We start from the raw sequence: 23,644 nt of genomic DNA on the forward strand, positions 1-23,644 counted from the left end.
GTGGCTGTGGTATAGGCTGATGGCTACAGCTCTGATTTGACTTCTAGCCTGGGAATCTCCATATGCTCTGGGTGCGGCCCTGAAAAGACCAAAAAAAAAAAAAAAAAAAAATCATACTTTGACTGCATGTGGTAAATAGTACTATCCTTTTTGGACATATGAAGAAACTGAGGTTTCAAAAGGTTAATTAAGTAGTTTTTAAAAAAAGGCTATTATTGGCAAAGCAGGCATTTAAACCTACATTTTTTAAAAACTCCAAAATTAGTGTACTGAACATGTACACTAAATGCCTCCTCAACATTTCCATATCTTTCCTTTGCCATCTTCGTTATTTTCTGCATAAATTCTATTTTAAAAAGTATTCCTTTAAAAATGTGGCCTTCTAAATAAATATGTTCCTTTAGGTGAGATAACAAGGACGTAATCAAAGGTTGTAAATCTGGGAAGCAGATGTGCTTGACTACCTCATCCACTGTTTTTCATAAAAAAGCAAAACAAAACAATGAAAAAGGAAAGGAGCAGGAAAAGGAAAATTTGCAGCCCACTCCTATTTTCTTTCACCTGGCCTGTTTCATTCATTTTGTTAGCTGCTTGGCCCTAAAGACACTTGTTTACAACATGACGTACCACTTTTTATAACATGACATATTCTTGCCATCCATCTTGGACTTGATAATTGCTAGTTGTAATTCTTCTCAAAGTAACTAACTGGCCTATTTCTATAGGGATAGGTTCCTAGTAACTCCTAAGCCTGCTGTGGGATGAACAGGAATTGCCTGCCCTCTAAAACTACTGTTTTATGAGGTAGCTTAGGTCATCAGTGTACCTAGCTAAGCACCCAGCTTCTACATCTAACATGGCCTTTCTGTTCTCTTCTTCATATTTTAAACTTTATTCAGGAAACTATATGCTGTCAGGTCATTCATGTTCTGTAGACTCATGAAGATCATAGCATTTAAACGTCAAGTGTTTCCATTTTTTTTTTTTTTCTGTATCTACACAGTGGACTAATGAGTCCCATGATGCCCACCTGGTCAAATTTTTTCAGGGTATCTGGATACATAAAAATGATACTCTTTTTATGGCTAAATGGGAAGAAGTACTGAATTTTTCATAAATCACTAGGCAAGTGGTTGATCATTCTGTAGGCCAGTTAATCTTTTTTACTCCTGTTGTTCACAGAGGCAAGGAATGCCTGGTGACATGGAATTTCACTCAGAGGTATTCCTAACGCCTTTCTGTAGCAGCGATTAGTCAAATACACAGCACTGTGTTTTGTTCATGGAAATTCGATTGGACATGCATCTTGTCCTTGAGTTCTAGCTCCATCTAGCCAACATTAGAATACTATTCCAATTTTACAAATGTGAAAGCTAGAGAGATTCTGCTAGGATCCTCAAGATAATCTCTTCATTGAAGTATTTTCTAGTAGTCATAGGTGTGCCAAATGGAAAGGGTTCATTTGTTAAGTTGTGAGCTCCCTGTCATCTGAGATGCTTAATCATAGTTTGGACAGGTACAGAGACGGAGCTGTACTCATTAACATTTAAGGTCACTTCCATCCCTGAAATTCTGTTTCTGTTAAAGTCAATCATTTCAAGCATGATTTTAGGTTATTTATTCCTTCCACAAATTAACCAGATGACTGGTTGAGTTCTCTATTTCTCTTCAATTATAAAACTCTTTGCATAGTGGAAAGCAGGACTCAAGTTTTGTGGCAAATACATCAGATGCCCTGCCCCCCAAGTGCTATTCATCTATCTGTACACATGGAAAATGCCAGCATGGTTGACGATACCATTAGCACATATCTATGAAGTTATAACTAAGGTGAGTGTAAATCCCTAACTAGACAGCCCACAATCAGATAACGTGGTTGTTTCTCACTTAGCTAGTTTTGCAGCACATACAGCATGCTTAAAATTTTAGTGGGATGCTGACATAACATTAGTAGGTTAATGAAAATTGCAAGGGGGAAAATTAACATTTAAATAGATTTTGATTATTAGAGGGAAGACAGAAAATACAGCCAGTGATTTGGCTGAGCTAGGAATACAACAATAATTGATGGTTGTCAGTATCAGAAAAAGTTTTCCAGAGATAGGAACTGTCAGCAGAGAGGAGGGAGGGGAAAGATCTTCAGATCTCCAACACTTTGAAGTGGTTGTAAGAAAGACTGTGAACAGGAGGGAGTGGTCCTCCTGGAGAACTTGCAGCAAAGCATGTATATTCAATTCCTGTCTAGGTTAAACGTCAGAGCTTAGCCTAATGCCAGTGCTGTGAGTTCAACACTTATGTCCTTTCCTTAAGATGGCAGGAGATGCTGAGTTTCCTGCACTGCTCTGGTGATTTGCAGATTGTGGGGATGAATCCTGCCTACTTCTTGTCCATCCCCCCTCCCCAAGTATTGTATAAATGAATACCCAAGAGACCACAGTGAAAATCGAGATGAGAAAAAATGAGATAGTTTTGCCAACAACAGAAAGAAGGTTATATATTCATGGGAAATGACTGCAGAAATGAAATATGGCAATACTTCAGTATTATTCCCAGTGGAAACCAGCTTCATCTAAGATCAACAAATTGAGTATTTGAACTGAATGCTTCTTGTTTTTGTCTTTTGTCCTTTTAGGGCCGTACCCGAGCCATATGGAGGTTCCCAGGCTAGGGGTCTAATCAGAGCTGTAGCTACTTGCCTATGCCAGAGCCATAGCAACGCCAGATCTGAGCCGCATCTGCAACATACACCACAGCTCACGGCAATGCCAGATCCTTAACCCACTGAGTGAGGCCAGGGGTCGAACCTGAAACCTCATGGTTCCTAGACAGATTCGTTTCTGCCGTGCCATGATGGGAACTCCTGAATGCTTCCTTTTAGCATGTGCTGTTTTAAGCCATAAATAACTTTATTTGTATATTTTTAAAAACCTATGATATTGGAGAATGGATTGTATACTAGGCATCATACCATAGAATTATTTATATGTTACTGTCATAGATAAAACGCTATTCTCATTAAAATAAGTAGGGGCAATCCTTTGGCTAATTTTCAAGGCCACTTGTAATCTGATTTCTCAACTACATTTTGTTTGCTGTCCCCTAGCAAAACGTCCTTACTTTTTCTTTTGCTCATACTGTTAAAAACCCACTCACTCCTAGCCACACCAATCAGACAAACAAAAGAAATAAAAGGTATCCAAATTGGAAGAGAGGAGGTAAAATTGTCACTATATGCAGATGACATGATACTATATATAGAAAACCCTAAGGACTCCACACAAAAACTACTTGAACTGATCAACGAATTCAGCAAAGTAGCAGGACACAAGATTAGCATTCAGTAATCAGTTGCATTTTTGTATACTAAAAATGAAATATTAGAAAAGGAACGTAAAAATACAATACCTTTTAAAAGCACACCTAAAAAATTAAATATCTAGGAATAAACCTGACTAAGGAGATGAAAGACTTATATCCTGGAATAACAAAACATTAATGAAGAAAATTAAAGAGGATTCAAATAAATAGAAAGATATTCCATGTTCCTGGATTGGAAGAATTAATATTGTAAAAATGGCCATACTACCCAAAGCAATTTACGGATTCAATGCAATCCCTATCAAATTACCCCTGATATTTTTCACAGAACTAGAACAAATAATCCAAAAATTTATATGGAACCATAAAAGACCCAGAATTTCCAAAACAATCCTGAGGAAAAAAACTAAGCAGGAGGCATAACTCTCCCAGACTTCAGACAATATTACAAAGCTACAGTAATCAGGACAGTGTGGGACAGTACAAAAACAGACATATAGACCAACGGAACAGACTAGAGAACCCAAAAATAAACCCAGATACCTAAGGTCAATTAATCTTTGACAAAGGAAGCAAGAATATAAAATGAGAAAAAAATAGTGTTTTCAGCAAGTGATGCTAGGAAAACTGGACAGTTGCATGTAAATCAATAAAACTAGAACATACCCTCGTACCATGCACAAAAAAACTCAAAATGGCTTAAAGACTTAAACGTAAGACAAGACTCCATCAAACTCCTAGAAGAGAAAATATGCAAAACATTTTCTGATATCAACCATACAAATGTTTTCTTAGGTCAGTCTCCCAAGGCCACAGAAATAAAAGCAAAAATAAACCAATGGGGCCTAATCAAACTGACAAGCCTTTGGGCAACAAAGGAAATGATAAAAACAAAAAAACAAAAAAGACAACCTATGGAATGGGAGAACATAGTTTCAAATGATGCAACTGACAAAGGCTTAATCTCCATAATATGCAAACAACTTATACAACTCAATAGCAAAAAAAAAAAAACAAACCCCAAAAAACAAAAAAACAACCCAACTGAAAAATGAGCAGAAGACCCAAATAGACATTTATCCAAAGAAGATATACAGATTGCCAACAGGCACATGAAAAAATGCTCAACCTCGCTGCTTATTAGAGAAATGCAAATCAACACTATAATGGGGATAATGGGGTACCACCTCACACCTGACAGAATGGCCATTTTAACAGGTCAACAAATAACAGAAGCTGGAGAGGGTGTGGAAAAAAGGGAATCTTCCTATACTGTTGGTGGGAATGTAAATTGGTACAACCACTATGGAAAACAGCATGGAGGTACCTCAGAAAACTAAATATAGAACTGCCATATGACCCAGCAATTCCACTCTTGGGCATATATCTGTACAAAACCTTCACTGATAAAGATACATGCACCTGTATGCTTATTGCAGCACTATTCACCATGGCAAAGATAAGGAGACCATCTAAATGTCCACTGACAGATGAATGGATTAAGAAAAAGTGGTGTATACACACACACACACACACACACACACGCACACACAGTGGAATGCTGCTCAGCCATAAAAAAGAACAAAGTAATGCCATTTGCAATAGCATGGATGGAACTAGAGACTCTCATACTAAGTAAAGAAAGTCGGAAAGAGAAAGACAGATACCATATGATACACTTATAACTGGAATTTAATATACAGCACAAATGAACCTTTCCACAGAAAAGAAACTCATGGACTTGGAGAACAGACTAGTGGTTGCCAAGGGGGAGGGGAGGGGGGAGAGGGAGGGGGAGGAGGCGGGGAGGGAGAGGGAGTAGGATGGGCTGAGAGATGCAAATTATTGCATTTGGAGTGGATAAGCAACGAGATCCTGCTGTATAGCACAGGGAGCTACATCTAATCACTTGTGATGGAACATGATGGAGGACGATGTGAGAAAAAGAATATATACATATATGTATGACTGGATCACTTTGCTGTACAGTAGAAATTGCCAGGGAGTTCCCGTCATGGCGCGGTGGTTAACAAATCCGACTAGGAACCATGAGGTTGCGGGTTTGGTCCCTGCCCTTGCTCAGTGGGTTAACGATCTGGCGTTGCTGTGAGCTGTGGTGTAGGTTGCAGACATGGCTCGGATCCCGCGTTGCTATGGCTCTGGCGTAGGCCGGTGGCCACAGCTCTGATTAGACCCCTAGCCTGGGAACCTCCATATGCCGCGGGAGCAGCCCAAAGAAATAGCAAAAAGACAAAAAAAAAAAAAAAAAAAAAAAAAAAGAAATTGCCAAAACACTGCAAATCAAGTATAATGGAAAAAATAAAAATCTTAAAAAATATAAATAAAAACCCACCTACTCTTCAAAGTCTGCTTCCATCTCTGCCTCTTCTTGAAGCTTTCCTTGATCACTTCAACACAGGTCTTCCTCCTCCTTTGAGCAGGAAACTCTGGTTATTTACAATATTTGGGGTCTTATTACCTAATGTCCAGTGTCATCTTGAGTGGTGTGTATGGCAAGCTGGCTTTTTATGTAAGTACAAACAGACTTTGTATTCTTTTTGTAGAACAAGTACTATAATTTTGTTTTACGCATCTCATAGTAGAATTTCAACCAAACTTCTAGAATCTAAGAAGAAGACTCAAATGTAGGTAGAAGGATTAAGGCAGGGTATGCATCTAAGAATGAAAAATAGCACAGCTTTGTTGATATTCCCCAGTTGCCTGGAAAAAAAGAGGGTGTATTCTTATTTTCATTTCATATTTAGGGCCCAGAGCATGCTTTCCTAATATGCAATGTAGACAGTGTCACCCCCTCACTTCCAACAGAAACTTTTTTCATCTTTCCTCTAATATATTTTCTATTTACAAGCCAAATACTGGTCTTCTTACCAAGCTATAAACAAGTCTGATGAATAAATTGTATCTTGGTCTCCTAGGACCACAGATTAGAAATCTTTTCTGCACAGGTATCAAGTGGCCTCCTTGAGAGGTGTGTTAGTTTATGTCTTTCCTGGGACCAACCCTCTCCAGGGCCTGAGTTTCTTCTTTTTCTATCCATAGGATGAAGCATGGGGGCCAACAGCTTCTGAGTGTGAAATCTAGAGTCCCAAGTGTACAGAGAAAGAATGCCTTGACCCACGCCCCAGTAACTAAAGAAGGGCTTTAATTGCTATCTTGGGCTAAGGATCCATTCCTAGACCAACAAAATGTGGTCAGAGTAGGAATGATATTTTACTCTAGTGTAGATGTAGTCATCCTGATGGAAGGTAAGTAGGAAGGAGCCACTCCCTGTAGGAGATAATATTGGACAGATAAAGGAGCAGAGGTTTGTTATCCTGATCACACGTAGAGAGGTTATTAAGAGTTTATAAGTCCTTTCCTATATGTTATCTTCTGTGGGTCTCATGATAGTCAGGTGACACAGGCAGGACAGGTACTACTGGTACGTGGCTGAGGTAGGAGGGTATGAACATGCTCTTAGAAACTAAGTGACTTATGCAAGCTTCACAGTTAAGAAGTAAGTTCTCTTTCCATTGTTCAACAAAAGCTATCTTTCAAAGTGTTCCTGAGATCTCACCACCTTCTCAGAGTTGAATAGCAGAACAACACAAACTTAGCTTGGCATCTCTTTAAAAAAAAAAAAAGGAGCATTTCCAGTGAGGTGTCATTTCAGGGAAGCGGGAATGAATAAAAGGAGAGTGAGACAGAGAAAGAGGGAGAGGAAATGTAAGGCTATTACTGAATTGGTCACAATTTTGAAATAAGCTGAACGCTGTGTATAGAGGACATTTTCAGAGAGGTTCTTTGAAGCTACTGTGTGTGTCCCAGGGGCTGAGGAAGAAAAATAATAAAATTTATCCATTGGCTTCCATTATCCAGGGTCAAAGTTCAGGTCTCAAGACATTAAATCACCAACACTTCCCCTTATATATGTGTGGGGACACAGCAGCTCTTTCGAGATGGAAGAGAAGTCAAGGTACTGTCAGGTTGACATGAGAGTGATACGAGGGACCAGGGGAAGCCATGGAGGGGGACTGCCTGGCCCAGAAGGCCAGGATCCACCATGACATGAGATTTTGACACAAAGGTAGCAAGAGACTTTAAAAGACCTCCTCACTGTGGCCTATAAAAATGCGGTTGATGCTGTGGCAACTTCCTGGAAGGTCACCAGCAATAATGAACACTTGGCTACATGGCCACATAGGGACGGGGACACCTCTTCCCTGATGAAGACTCACTTTGAGGACACCTCCCCTACCCCACCCTAGACTTGGTCAATCCCTTCTTTATGTCTAGACTGTTCTTCACACGAGTATATAAATATTTAATACTATTATTTACTCAGATTTTTTCCCCCTCTCCTAGAGAAGATGTTTGTGAGCTTGGAGTAGTGCTGATTCATTAATTCAAGTTTCCTGAGTACCTACTATGTGCTAGGCACTGTTTTAAGTGCTAGGGATAATACAGCAATATACACAAATCTTTAACTTTTGGAAACTTACTTTTTAATGTTGGGGGAAGACCAATAAAGAAAAAGTAAAAAATATATTGTGTTAGATGGTGATAAAGTTGTGTTAGATGGTGATAAAGTTGTGTTAGATGGTGATAAAGTTGTGTTAGATGGTGATAAAGTTGAGTACGGAAGTAATGCCATTTGCAGTAACATGGATGAACCTAGAGTTGATCACACTAAGTGAAGTAAGCCAGACAGAGAAAGACAAATATCACATAATATTGCTTATATGTGGAATCAAAAAAAAATGATAGAAATGAACTTATATACAAAACAGAAATAGACCCACAGGCAAAGAAAACAAACTTAAGGTTATCAAAGTGGGAAGGGGTAGGAGGGATAAATTAGGAGTTTGAGACTATAACATATACACATTATTATACAAAAAATAGATAACAAGGACCTACTGTATAGCATGGGGAACTACATTCAATATTTTGTAATAACCTATAAGGGAAAAGAATCTGAAAAGAATATGCATATGTTATATATATATATGAATAAAAAATATAATACATACAGCTGATTTACAATGTTGTGTTAGTTTCAATTGTATAGCGAAGGGATTCAGTTATATGTATATATTCAGTCATATATACAATACATATATTCCTATATATTAAGGTTAAAATCATATATATTCTTATATAAAAGAATGTATAAAACAGAATCACTTTGCTGTATACCTGAAACTAACACAACATTGTAAATCAACTATACTCCAATTAAAAAAAAAAGTTAATTAGGAAGAGCAGGGGTGAGGAGTAAGGGTTATAGATTAACTTGGGTGGCCAGGGAAGGCTTCACCCAGTGAGTGATATTATAGAAACAGCAGATATGGATATTTGGGGGGGGGGGAATTTCCAGAGACAGAGAAAAGCATGCTGGGCGTTTTGCAGGAAGGGCAGGGAGGGTGGTGTGACCAAACAGACTAAGGGAGAGGGAGATCAGAGTGCAGAGTAGATAAGGTCAGAGAGTTAATATGGAGCCATGTATCTCTGGATGCTGAAAAGACTGTGGCTTCCAACTGGGGAGGGATGGGGAAGCAATATGGCTTTTCGGAAGCACAGGAGTGATTTTACTACATTTCAAGAGGATCGCACAGGCCTGAGAATAGACCGTAGAGGGACAAGAGTTGAAATTGGGAGTTCGGAGGCTACTGGGGTAATTCAGAAGAGAAATGTCAGTGGTTTGGACCAAGATGGTAGCAGAAGTGGTGGTGAGAGATCGTGTCACTCTGGTTTTAAAGATGAAGCTGATGGGATATGTGATGGATTATAAAGGAGATATGAGAGGTTTTTGGGCTGAGCCAAGAAGACAGGAGGGGAAACAATTAGGGAGAAGATTAGCAGCTTGGACAGGAAATGGCTCTTAGACATCCAAGGGGAGTTGCTGACTTGACAGGGGATTAAGAAGTCTGAAGTTGAAGGAAAAGTTCATGGCTAGAGACTATTAAATTTGGGAGCCATCAGTATTACACTGAAAGCCACATAAATAGCACTGAGAGCCATGGGACTGGATAAGATCACCAAGTGAGTTAACACAGAAAAGTGAAGAGGACAAAAGACTGACTCCTAGACCACATCAACTTGAAAGGGCTGAGAAAGTGAGGAGTAACCAGAAAGGAGATCCAGCACAAGTGTCCATGAGGTAGGAAGAAAACCAGAAGAATGGGATTTCTGGAAGCCAAGAGAGGAAAAGTGTTTCAAAGGACAGGGACTGAACACCTTGGCCAAATGCTACTGATAGAGGTGTTGAAAATTGACGTTTGGGTTTAGCAGCATGGAGATCATTGGTGACCTTGAGCAATTCAGTGCAGCAAAAAGAGGATGATGCCCAAATGGAAGTTCAAAAGAGAATGGAGGGGAGAGAAATTGGAAGCAACAGATATATGCAGTGCCTTACAGTTAAGCTTCAAAGGGAAGAAGTGAAAAGCAGGTGGTATCCAAAGGGGCAGAGAAAGTAAAGAAATGTATTAAGGGCCTGTTTATTTGCTTCTTAGAAAGGTCCAGTAGAACTTACGGCCTGAACCAGACAGGAAATGAATGTTAGGGAGGAAAATGAACAAAATATTCTCTAGTACCAGGTCTGCATGTTCCACTGAACGGATTCACACATGGTTCCCGTATAAATGAGGAAATGTATGGTGGCATTCAAGTGCCTGGGTCAGGCCTCACAGGCCTAGTGCCTTAAAGGTTTCTAATTCAAAGGGCGGAACCAATGAGCCTGTCAAGGAGCAGAGTGTAGGTTCTCTACCCATTAGCTAAACTAGTACGCGGTCTAGTGCCATTTTCTGAGGGGCTCACTCCGTGGGGCGGTTTTATAGAATGCTGTGGTTAGATCATCAACATCATCTCATAATTATCAAATAGCAATTTTTAAGTACCTAATTTGTCTTACCACCTCATACCTTAAAATAGAGGGCTTTGTTCCCTGGGGGAGCTGGTTGTGGTGCCGAGCAGTAGTAGAACCAGGCTGGAAGGTCAGAGATGAGGAAAAGGGTAACGGCAGAAGGCTCTTGCCAAACCATCCTGCCCAGTTCCTTAATTCCCCCCTCATCCAAGCGCTGGAGTGGATGACTCTTTCCCTGCTATTTCTTCCTCCTTTTGCTCTTTGAGCCCCCTACTTCTCCTTTTGATGTTGTCTTTCAGAACAGGAGTGGTTCTGAAGATCTGCCCCGGCCCCTTACCTGCCTCCCCACCGCCCGCAGACTCAAGGTAAGCGGACCGAGACCCCTGAAACTCCTGTGAGCAGGAGCAGGCGTTCTGAGCATGTGCGAGCAAGCCTGAGGGCCCACACGGATTCCCGCGGTCGCTGCCCTAAGCACTGTGAGCGGGGGCCCGGGCGGCACTCCCGGGAGTGGTGCCCCTGTGCCCTGGGCGCAGCGGCGGCGCCCTGCCCTCCGGGCGTGGGCGAGCCGACCGCGTGTGCCTAGCTGCTTGACGCGACGGCCAGCCAATCAGGGCCAGCGGCCCGAGCTGCCATGTGACGGGCGAGGCGGCTTCTTTCCCCAACGCGGCCGGAGGGAGGAGAAAACCGGGGCTCGCCGCGAGCCTTCGAGAGCAGCGGCCGCGGAGGAGGCGGCGGCGGCGGCAGAGTCTCGGGTCAGCCGCACGCGCATCCCTGGGCGCCTTGCGCGGCAGAGAGCTCGGCGGGCCGCGGGAGCCCCGGACGGGAGTGGACAAAGCAAGATGGCAGGGATCTTAGCCTGGTTCTGGAACGAGAGGTTTTGGCTCCCGCACAATGTCACCTGGGCAGACCTGAAGAACACGGAGGAAGCCACCTTCCCTCAGGCTGAGGACCTGTATCTCGCCTTCCCCTTGGCCTTCTGCATCTTCATGGTACGACTTATCTTCGAGAGGTAAGACGGGCTGGAGCGCTCCTCCCTTCCCCCCCCACATAAACACACACACACACACACAAACACACACCCTCGCGTGCACACCCTCGCGCGCACACGCACACTCGGGTGCTCTGTGGCGCACGCACCCGCGCCCCCAGCGCTCGCGCTCACTCCTCCCAACCTTTGTGTTCGGAAAGGGGTTACTGACCCCTCAGCCTGTCAGCGGTTCTGGAAGCCAGAGAGAGTCTGGCTTAACCTCGGATTTCCTCCGGGGGGCCGGGGAGGGTCTGCGGAGCATTGGGAATCACCCCCCGCACTCCTCCTCTGCCGGCGCTCCCTTCTCGCGGCGAGGGCAGGCGAACAAAGGTGAGCCACGGCCGGTGCGCGCCGCGCCGCACACCGCGGGGCTTGTGTCTCTCCACCGCGCCGGCACGCCGCTCTGCCAGGCAGGGCTTCCCCGCCGAGCCCTGTCGCCACCACCTGACAGCCGGGAACGGTACGGCCGCGCGGCCCCGAGGGCAGAGGAGCCTCGCACGCTGGACTGGGCATCGGATGAATTCACCGGGGACTCCTTAGCTTCTGGCCGCTATTTGGTTTCTGAATATCAGGAGTAGAGTGCTGCGAGATAGGTGACAGTAGTTCGTAGGTTTCCGACACTATGGGTGGGCCATTAGCGATTTCTTTAAAAGAGGCTATGACAGGACTATGACAGGACGGGTGCACAGACTGCAAAATGGTGATATTAAACTGATGGGTGTTTCCTGCGAATAACCACTTGGTACCAGAACACACCTAAACAATTTTAAAGAATTTTCATATTTTTGTTTGTATAATTCCTGGATTTGGTTAGCTAGCTCCATTGTGTCATAAACAAAGTTGTGTTACTCTCATTGAATCAGTCTTAGTCACTGAACTAGATTTTGCCTGCTGTGCACTCTGCTGGTGCTGTTGAAACAAAACCCGGACAGCAGCACTTACTTCTTTTTCTCAGCTGAAAACCTTCCGTTCCCTTTCTCTCCCCTCCCCTGTTCCCCATTCATCAGCGGAGGGTGAATTTATCAGATCACAGAATATAGACTCCACTTCTCACTTCCACTTCACCTCGCCTCCCCTGCCCCCAACTCACCTTGGTTTTGTTTCTTAAGCTTTTGCTCTCTTTTTTTGAGTGTTTCTGTTTGTCCCAAACCACTATTGAGGATGGCAGAATTTGTCTTTTGTGTCATTTGTTGCTGGAAATGGCAACAGACAATGCTTCAGGGGAACAGAAAGTATCTTTTGTTTAAGGAAGGTGTATTTTTCAATGGGCAATGTTGCATGAGAACTAAGCTGTTCACATGCAGAGATTGTCATGCACAAAGGAACAGATTTAAAGACCTATTTTAAAATGATTGGAATCTAGAACAGGTACATCATTGATCTTATCCGGTGCTTGAGACTCTGAGAAAGTGGGTGTATTCGCAGGATTAGAGTTGCTTGTAGAGCAAATGTTTACTTACAGAAAATAGGAGCTCATATCTAACCTTGCAATCTCTCCAGAAAGAGCCTCTCAGGAGCAGTGGGTTGCTCTGTGGTGACACATAGTAGGGGCTCCATACACAGTTGCTAATTGACACCTGATCAGTTCTGGCTAATAATTCTGGTTGGGCTCACTTTTAGCTAGCTAATGCATTTGAAGGAAATGTGTAGTCTTATGTTTTGGAAAACGAAAGCATGTCAGCTGTTGACCTGTATGCAGAAAGCTGATTCCAGGTTGTTCATTTGGTTGTCAAAAGCAAATTTGTTAGAGAATGGAGATAGCTTTGTGCTTTGACTTTCTCTGCTTTAAAACAAAACAAACCAAACACTAATGTCATAGTCGAAAACTGGAAGTTCGTTTTTCCTGTTTCTGAACATCTTTTTCTTCTCTTACACAGTCCCATGACTTGACTTAGAATTTACACAAAGGGGTCAGCTGCCTTCAACTGTCACAGCAAATGTCCTCTTATTGATATGTAGAGAGTTGGTCTGCTACTTTCAGGCCATTGATCCAAGTAGAAGTGATTTAATGGCCTGTATGGAAAGTGAAGGTTTATGACTAATGTTCAGCATAATAGTCCAGTATGGCCCATATTGCACAGGATGCTACTGACTTTTGAAAGGGGAGGGGGCTCTACTTTATTTCTTCTTAACAGTAGAGATAACTCTGTCTTTAACCATTTGGACTCTTTTCGATTCTCTGAAAATCCAAGGGTATAGATATACTATGTGTATCCAGAATTACAAGTTCTGCATGACTCTCCTCTTCTCAAACCTAAATGACACATTTTGGCCTCCAACTTCTAGCCTCCTTCATCTGAGCATCCATCAAGGACCTAAATCAGTGTAACTGAACCAACTGATATTGTTGGCACTGGTACAACTCACTTTTGTTACCCTCCTAACACGTTGTGCATAAATCTTTTTCTTTTGCAGTATTCTGTAATGTGTAACATGATTTAAAGAAACTGGTTGTGAATCTCTTTGTAAAATGAAATGTTTTTGTAATAGAAATAATTCCCTCAGGATTCTATTCTGTTGTCATTTATTTTAAAGCTGAGAGCATAGCTATGAAATACCTGATTATCCAAGACCTTGGTTTCTATTAAATGGGGGGTCTTTAATGTCCTCGCTGAGGCTAAAATTGTGAATTTGAATTCCTTCTCCTCAGTCTTCTGTATTTATTTCTGTAAAGAGAAATACTAAAGAATTGACTGACTTGGGCTTTGCTCATTTAAGCACTTCTGTCTTTTTTTGTCACCCCTACTGTTGGGATGTTGGCAGTGAAGGCACTGGTGTCCAGAACAGTGCCATGTTATAGTACCATATGGACAACAATATGAAAGTCCAGCATGGTTGTTTAAAAACGGAGCAGCCTAAATTCAGTGACTTCTGGCTGAGTCTATGAATAGCCCAAAGCTTAGTGCTTTCTAGCATAGCCTTTATACCACACTTAACTTAGACTAGGGACCAGAAGGGCCACCATTGATATGACCTGATTGAATAAAATATGTTTTTTTAAAAAAATCACAGTGGTTTCTCCTAGAATGAAAATTGTAGTGCATGTTATATTATGTTGCTGGCTTATTGACAAGGAACGCGTATTATTTAATAATGCAGCATTGTCATCTCTTTGAATTTTCTTGATTTAATGCTTGCTTAGGCTCAGTAAGCCATTCTCTGGAATTATAATAAATGCGTCTTCTAAGTTCATTTAAAAATGTGTGTTGCTATGGTATTCATAAATGTGGGATTAAAGTTCTGCTGAATTTCTCTTTGGGAATAAAATTTTTTTGAGTTACTGTTATAAAAGGTAACAGAGCATTTTCTTCCTTGCGGGTTTAGGAGAGAGATACAGAAAGTACTGATTGAGCATCAGAATATTCGAGTTCTCGTCAAACTTACCTCACAGTGGAGCAGCCAGCTAATTTCTCTCTGCCTTATTTTCTCATCTGTACAGTGGAGCAAGTAGCCTTTGTCATCTTACGGTTGCTTGCACCTTCCCAATTATCTGGTTCCTGCAGGAATCCTATATATTTGAAGCCTTCTAATTGTTATCTCATGAAACTTTGAAGCAGGCTAATTTGTTTTTTTTCTTTTCTTTCTTTCTTTCTTTTTTTTTGCAGGTAGGAATAAGTCATTGAAGAATAAAGAGCTTTTTTTTAAATATGTGTATTCTAGCCAATGGTTTTGTTCCTTGTGGGGTTTGTTGGGGTTTTTTGTTTGTTTGTTTGTTTTTGATTTTTTGCTTTTTAGGGCCACACCTGAGGCATATGGAAATTCCCAGGCTAGGGTTCAAATCATAGCTGCCACAGCCACAGCAACACAGGTTCTGAGCCCCGTCTGTGACCAACACCGTAGCCCATGACAGTGCTGGATCCCTAACCCACTGAGTGAGGCCAGGTATAGAACCTCCATCCTCATGGATATTAGTTGTGTTCTTAACCCACTGAGCTACAATGGGAACTCCAACTCAGACCTCTGTGTAGATGGACCCCAAACTAGACCTGGCTCCTCTTGTGGTGGCTGGGTAAAAGTGAGCAGCTCATACCTGTCAGGTAGGCTCTCCAAGTGCCAAGCTACGTGACTACTGTCATTTTTCTGGAGACACCAGTTTTGCCTGGCTCATTCAGCCAAATAGTGACCTACTGCCTCCAGCTGCTCAAGGAACAATAGTGTCTCGATTGTGTCAGGGGGAATGTTCGGCCAGCGGGTCAGTTTTTCTTATGAGTTTACTTAATGTCTTTGCCTTGTCAGCAGCCTTGGATGAGACCATTGAGGAGAGAAGAGAGAGAAAATGAGTGAGAACGTATTCCTCCTGATGGTTAGAAGGGAGAGGGGTGTGAGTGAATAACTGCCGGGGAAAAGTGGGATGTAAGGTGAATTTCCTACTGAAGGATGTTCCTTTGATGTACCTGTGATGAAGAGAGTGATATCAGATCTCTTTTAGAAGAGTGGAGTGTACAGTGGACTAAAAAATGTTTAGGTCCCCTCAAAATCCATTAGATGCACTCCTGACAGCCAAGGTGATGCATAAAGAGGTGGGGACTTTGGGAGGTGACCAGGTTATGAGGGTGGAGACTTTGTGCATGGGGTTAGTGCCTTTATAAAAAAAAGGCCCCAGAGAGCTCCCTACCCCTTCCCTCACATGAGGGCATAGTAAAAAGATGGCTGTGAGACAGGAAGATTGACTTTACCAGACACCAGATCTGCTGGCACCCTGTTCATGGACTTCCCAGTCTCCAGAACTATGAGAGAGAAATTTCTGTTACTTATAAACCACCTGGATTGTGGCGTTTTTTTTTTTTTTTTTTATAGCAGCTGGAATGGCCAAGACAGAGTCCTTGAGAACAACTTGCATACAAACATGGTTTTTCTCATGCAGTCATTCTAGATATTTAACTCGTTAAATATACCTGTTTCACTTGTTAAATGATGATGTGATTCAGGTTAAAACTACCGATACCTGCTTTGCCAGACTGGGTGTAAGAAGCAAGAGTTTGGCTCAGACACAAACAGGCTGATTCCTATAATTTCCAACCGGGATAGAAAAATTGGGTTACAATGGATGTTTTGTTGGAAAACAACCTAAAATCAGAGAGAAGCTATTCTCTGCAGAACTTGAGTACCTCTTCCTCATCTTGCAAAACAAGGGTTTGCATTTACAGGGTGCAGTAGTGTCGCTGTGTGTCAAATAGGTTGATTTATGGATAAAAGACATACCACTACCCTTAATGGGCAGCACCTTAGAATGATGGGGAAGGCAGGTAAGAAATAACTTTAAATTACCATAAATGATTTAATGTCATTAAGGAATGATGAAAAAAAAAAATGCCTGAGTTCACTTTGTCTTTTTTGTTGAAAGTATCTGAATTCTCTGTAGACAAGATGAGATTTTTTTTCCTCCTGAATTCCAGTCCGTAAGGTATTTCAGAAGTGGTTTCTCTTCTGTGATGGGGAAGGGCTGGTGGCAATGGCAGAAAAGTGGAGTTTCAGGTGAATTTCTTCCATCATCAGATGAGTCCCCTGGCTCTATTGGGGGAGATCACTGCACTGCACCACCTCAGGCTTCTGTCACCTGTTTTACCCTGTAATACTTCTTCCTTGGTGGATCTAGGTCCATGTTGTACACGGAAGATTTTAAATGTTTATTACTTGCACTTACATTCCTTCTTCTGTCACTGGGCAAACCAGATTTTCTAGAGCTGTTGCTCATGTATTTCTTACAAAGTCGTGACCCTCAAAACTATGTTGTTTGTTTGCTCTCCCATCCATCTTCATTTGACCGGTTCTTTCTTAAGCACTTTTAAGTCAGGATACTGAAGTTTCCAGATTTTATTTGCTAGTAACTAGTGTATCACCTAATGTTTTTAGGCAGCCACTTTTTCTTTCTTTCTTTTTTTTTTTTTGTAAAAATAAGAGGTTAGCATGATTGCCATTTTATTACAAGTATCCTTCTTTATCAGTGATGCCCTGAGAATCTTTCTGCCTAAAGTTATTCTTTGGCCCCTTCTCTCCCACACCCCCTGTTTTTAAAAAAAGGATCTCAGTAAGCTCTTTCGTTGTCACTTTTTCCTGCCATTCTAATTTGTATCAACTTCTCAAAATGCCTGTGTTCTGCCCTGGTTGAACACAAAATGGTGATTCTCTTGATGCCTTTTTGGGGACTGAGGTGGGTATTTGAATATCCAGGGCACATGATCTGAAGTTGTAACATGGAGTTTTGTTTACCATTTGTTTTGTTTTATGTTGGACTGTTTTTAATGGGTAACTTTTTAACTTTACTTAAAAAATAACAACAGCTAATATTTTATTTCCTAATATGACTTTATTACTTCACATGGTTTACTTTATATAGTCCTCATACAAGTTCTGTGAGGTAGATGTTAATTTCCCCAATATTTTACAGACGGCACTAAGGATTAAAACTTCAGGAAATGCACCTAACTTCACTCAGCTTAACATAACAAGGTAGGCATTTAGAACCAGGTTCTTGATCTCCTAATAATTTTGCAGCTCTCTTATTTTAAAGCAAGTATCGTGAGCTCGTACTGTAGGTATATATGATTTCATGTGCAGCCTTTTGCTATTTAATGATAGAATCTGAACATTTTCTATGTAGTTCAACTTATTCAAATGCATTTTCAATAACCGTAAATTATTCTTTGCTATTGGATATACCATAATTCATTTAACCAGTCCCTATGTTATTGTTGGACATTTAGGCTGTTTACAGTTTGTGTTTGTAAATCTTTCAATTACTGATGATTTCCTAAGGAATGTTTCCTAGAAGTAGCGTTTCTAAGTCCACAAGATAAACAAACATCTTAGTGTCCTTCCTAGATACAAATTGCCAAATTGTTGTCCAGAAAGATTATATCCATTTGTATTTCCTTACTAGCATGAAGATTGTTATTTGAGGAAGGTTTTGCTTTTAAGGTTGAAAAAAAATTACTGTTGTGCTGTGTGTTTTATGTTATTCATGGTTAACTTATTTCAAATATTCATTAAACACTTGTATTTCATTTTCTGTGAATTCATGTATATTTTCCAATTGGGATGAGCTTCCCCATTTTTGGGGTAGGAAATGGTGGCCTTTGAATTTTTAAAAAAATATTTTAATGCAGAATGGTCTTGTATTGTCTATTTCTCTGGTCATGTGTTTATACTCTTATTTCTTGCTGCCTCCTGCTTCTCCCCAACAGCCTAAGTCATTTTCATCAGGAAGGAAGCGTCTCAGATTCTCCATATTTGGAAGGGATGCATTCAAGAGGATGAAGTAGATAATATCCTGACTTTATTTTGGAGGATGAGACAGAGAGCAAGTTGGAGGAAGTTTGTGGGATTAAGATTGAATGAGTTTTTATGAAGGAAAACTCAGAGATGGAGCCTGAACACCTTCATATTGTTTCTCTGAATGTTTGGATAAAGGCAACTTATTAGACCAGTCATTAGGGAAATGCAAATCAAAACCAGAGTGAGTTATCACCTCACACTCATTAGGATGACTGCTTTTTTTTTTGCCCTTTCTTGGGCTGCTTCCATGGCATATGGAAGTTCCCAGGCTAGGGGTCTAAAGGGAGCTGTAGCCAGAGCCATAGCAACGCAGGATCCGAGCCACGTCTTCGACCCTACACCACAGCTCACAGCAATGCCGGATCCTTAACCCACTGAGCAAGGCCAGGGATCGAACCCGCAACCTCATGGTTCCTAGTCAGATTCGTTAACCACTGCACCACGACGGGAACTCCTAGGATGACTGCTATTAAGAAAAGAAAAGAACAAGTGTTATTCATGATGTGAAGAAATTGGAGCTCTATGCCTTGGTGGTGGAGATGTAAAATGGTATAGCCACTGTGGAAAACAATATGGAAGTTTCTCAGAAAATTAAAAATAGAATTACTGTACAATCAAGCAGTTTCACTTCTGATATATGCCCGAAAAGAGTTGAATGCAGGTGTCAAAGAGATATTTGTACACATTATGTTTATAGCAATATTATTCACAATTGCTAAAATGTGGAAGCAACCCAAGTGTCAGACACGTGAATGTAGAAACGTAATGTGGTGTGTACATGCAATAGAATGTGATTCAGCCTTAAAAAGGAAGGTGGTTCTGTCAGATACAACAACAGGGATGTACCTTGAAGACATTATGCTAAGTGAAATAAGCCAGTCACAACAAAACAAACACCATAAGTTTGCACTTATATGAGGTACCTATAATAGTCAAATGCATAAAGTTGGTGGTTGCCAGGAGCTGGAGGGAGAGAGAAGGGGGAGTTATTGTATCATGGGTACAGGGTTTCAGTTTTGCAAGATGAAGGAGTCCTGGAGATGGATGGTGGCGATGGTTGCACAATGTGAATGTACTTAATGCCACTGAATTTAACACTAAAGATGTTTCAGGTGATAAATTGTACATGTTTTTTAAATCACAACTAATAATAATAATAATAATAACAAAAGAAAATTCACTGACAGAAGAAAAACATCACCAGAAATACCTGGTTTCATTTTCTAAGCTTGACGGTTTTCTAGTTAGGATAAAACATCATAGTCCTTTTGATCTCATTTCTTTTGGTTTAAAATGAATAATCCTCTTGGTATCTAGGAGATCCCGTCTTCTCTCTGGGATCAGCTGGGTGGGAGGTGAGGTTGGAGGGAAGGAAGGTCGAGGGCCTTTTTTGTAAGACAGTTCAACCAAACAGTATCCTTCAGTCCATTTGTTCATATGGCAATTTAATAACTGGCATGTATGGAAAAGGAGAGCAAAGTGTCTTTGGAAAAGCGTATTGTATAGTTTCAGAGGGCCCCTAGAACTAACCAGGATGATGGGATAAAATTCTAGTAAGACAAGGGGCCTAGGCCAGAGATCTTTCCTCTGGAAGCTTTTGCTGTGGATCAGATCTGACCTTCCTCCTTATTTTTCAATTTAATTTTATACTTGTTTTGTAAGCGAATAATTTAAACAGTTGAACATTTGAAAATGATTTTACTCAAATACTACCTTATGGCAGTCGACTGCAAGCCATGGCAGGTACATACTATTGAAGAGTAGTTTTCAAAGTTAATAGTGATATTCGGTCCTAGTACAAAACACTTCTTTCTATGATTCATTTATGAGAGCATTTTAGGCAGGGTTTTTTTTTTTTTTTTTTTTTTTTAGGAGAATGTTCTTTTCCTCGCTACTAGCCTTCAAAATGAACTTCTCTTGGACCACTCTTGCTTCCTATTCCTGCTTTTGTATTGGATTGTGGGGCTTGTTATTGGCAGGGGTGGGGTTGGAGATGGGCAAATAGTTTTCATTGCAGGAAGGATGCATTCCTTTACTGGGTAGCCTTTTTTTTTCACACAGTAACCTATGAATAACATTTATTTGTGGCTTGCCAGTGTCTACATAAATGTCACATCGTGTCTTTGAGGTTTCCGTGTTACAAAGCTATTGTTGCTGTCCTGAAGCTCCCTCCCTCCCTTCTTCCCTCCCTGCTCCCTCCCTCCCTTCCTTCCTCCTTCCTTCTTTCCTCCTCCCTTGCTCCCTCCTTCTCTTTCTCCCTCCCTCTTCTCCATCCTTCCTTCCACTTTCCTCTCTCCCTCCCTCCCTCTCTCTTTCTTTCTTTCTCACTCTCTTTTTTCCCTCTCCCTCTTTCTCCCTCTCCCCCTTCCATCCTTCTGCTTCTCTTTGCTACAGATCCTTTAAAAACACAGGGCAGTTGAGAGAGCAGAGGAGCAGCACCAGGTTAAGAGTGGGGGAGGAGGATAGATAAAACCACCTAAACTCTTGCGGGGTGGGGTGGAGGGCGAATACAGTTTGGCAAGTATCAGAGTAAAAGCTACCAGCTACTCTGAGTAGCTCTATAGATCTTGTCTTAATAGATCACCATTTCAAAGCAGAATAAAGTGACTTGATAGATTAAGCAGAGTGGCAGTTTTTGGACACAATAGCTTGAGTGAAGGAATATTGAGAACCCAGCAGTCAGCCACTTAGGCATGATGGAGATTAAGAGAATGTAAGGGCATTGTGTGTCATTGGGACTGTGTATGTCTTTGAGTGCATCGCTGCACTCAAGGGTGACTGTGTTAAATTATGTTACTGTTGTGTGTGTTTATAGGGATTTATTAGAAATGTATATTCCTAACTAGAATTAAAAGGAAAATGGATGGAGTACCGGAAAGACTGTGGAACTTGGGTTTAAATCCAGACACTGCCCTTTCTCAGCTACTCACCAGGGGATGGGAATATCCTCTGTCATCTGGTCTCCTTGCGTGTAAAATGGCAAATGTGCCTACTTTGTGATATTGAAAGACTCTCTGCAAAAATATAGTTAAAAAGGTCTAAACAAAAACCGGTTCTTAAAAAATACATAGTGTTAAAAATAATCAATAGGAGTTCCCGTCGTGGCTCAGTGGTTGACGAATCCGACTAGGAACCATGAGGTTGCAGGTTCAGTCCCTGCCCTTGCTCAGTGGGTTAACGATCCAGCGTTGCTGTGAGCTGTGGTGAAGGCTGCAGACTCAGCTCGGATCCCGCGTTGCTGTGGCTCTGGCGTAGGCCGGTGGCTACAGCTCCGATTCGACCTCTAGCCTGGGAACTTCCATATGCCGCGGAAGCGGCCCAAGAAATGGCAAAAAGACAAAAAAAAAAAAAAAAAAAAAAAAAAAAAAAAGTCAATAGCCTAGTACAGTCCAGTGTATTACTTGAGAAATAATGTTCTGTAATGTGATTTTACATGTTGGCTGTGTGTGAGGAGGAGGGTGGGTCAGGAGAGGGTGCAGCTTATAGAGGCGGTACAGCTTATATATTTGATCCTGGAACTGGAGGATTTACTTGGTCTATTGAAGAGTCAATATTTAGAGTTTCAAAGAGATATTGAAGCCCCAATCTTTTCCGTGTGACGCCTGTTTAGGGAGGAGAATGCTTCTCTCAGCCTTTTCTTCTCAACTGTTAAGAGTGGATTGTAGGCCAGAGACTTGCTTGTATTTGGTGGCAGAAAACGATTTTTAATGGTAGGGATTTATTCTAATGATGGGCAGCTATGTACCACTTAGAGCCTGAAGCATTCTCAGGGGGCTTTGCCTTTAGAGAGGGTCCAGCAAGGTAGTCTTCCACTAGATGTTTTCTCTGGCAGCTGCCTTTCAGTGGAAGGATGCCTTAGGCAAGTGTACCAATCTATTTCCCACTGCCCCATCTGGCCTTGAACAGCCTTTTTTTATTGCACATGGTCTCCAGGGAAAATGGATTGGGTATTCAACCACTGGTAATGGCAGACATCAAATTCACCATTTGTATTGATTTAAGATCTAGACTGAATTCTGGCTATGTCACAGACCAAGGGACAAATTACTTAATCTCTTCATGCTCACTTTCCATTTGAAACTCCTAGGGTTGTTGTGAAGACTAATGGAGGTAAAGGATCCATTGTGTTTAGGGCAACGCTTCGGTAGAGGTGATTACTTCTCTTTAGGTTTATTGAAGGTGTACACACACACACACACACACACACACACACACACAATTGCTTTCTGAGTGTTTGCTAGAACCCTGATTTCCAGAAATGAGACTTCACCATGATATTTTTGAAACCCTTTTATTGGCATTTCCTTTATGTTGTGAATGCGTATGACAGACTCCATTCCTGCTTTCACTGGGGTTTCCAGTGTAGACATTTGAGTTTTACTTTCTCTTTTATCTTTCCCTCTTCTGTCTCTCTTCTCTTTTTTTCCCTCCAAGGAGCATATTGCTTCTTCCAGTTACAGTCAGCAGAAAATAATCCTAGCAGTATAGTGAAGAGCTGGGCCTCACACACCCTACACTCATGTAATGCATTTTGCAGGGACTGTATGTGACTATTTAGACAACTCAGAAATGTATTTTTTTTCTAATAAAAGAAAAAGAAAAGCCTTGAGACTGACATTTATTGATTTCTTGTAGAATTTTAACCTTTGTGGATGGTCTTAATTTTACCCTTAAGGAGAAAGAAATTCAGTCTTCTGTCCTTGGGATTATATTTCTGAAGGGGCAAACATCAAAATTAGCTGAAAATAATAAATATGTGTATTTTTGTCCTAAAGAGAAACAAAATCTGCACCCCCAAATTTGAGCTTCCAATGGTGGAATATGGCTAACCTAGCCTGACCGACAAATCCCAGAGGGGATTTGTACCTGTTTTCAACTAGAGGCACTTTTTCAGCTCTGCATGACTTAAACATATAATTCTTGACCTAGTTTACCATGTAAAAAGTTTAACAAGACTTTTAATTTCTTAAGGCACCGATAGAGTGCAAATATGACATTTGTGGTGGGTTGTCTTTTAAATGAGGAAGTAAGGCAAAGATGAAACCACAATGCTGTAGAATGACACATTACCAAAAACTGCCTCTACTTTAATTCAATAATAGTTTAACAGAGCCATAGACTTTCTACTTAGTAAATTGAAAACCCATTCATTGAAAATA

The 23,644-nt window shown here is 41.2% G+C and overlaps 1 protein-coding gene across 3 annotated transcripts in view; it reads left to right on the forward strand.

The window, feature by feature from the left end:
* Positions 10,798–23,644, forward strand: part of CERS6 (ceramide synthase 6) — a 334,471-nt gene continuing 321,624 nt past the window's right edge. Inside the window, exon 1 of one of the 3 annotated variants that reach the window (XM_021075470.1) lies at positions 10,798–11,192. In XM_021075470.1, the coding sequence (XP_020931129.1) occupies positions 11,023–11,192 (170 nt within the window). In that variant the 5' untranslated portion in view covers positions 10,798–11,022. The remainder of the gene's footprint in view (positions 11,193–23,644) is intronic. The other 2 variants (XM_021075469.1, XM_021075471.1) reach the window with 2 other exon arrangements.

The sequence above is a fragment of the Sus scrofa genome, chromosome 15 (genome assembly GCF_000003025.6).
Source record: "Sus scrofa isolate TJ Tabasco breed Duroc chromosome 15, Sscrofa11.1, whole genome shotgun sequence".
Taxonomy (NCBI): domain Eukaryota; kingdom Metazoa; phylum Chordata; class Mammalia; order Artiodactyla; family Suidae; genus Sus; species Sus scrofa.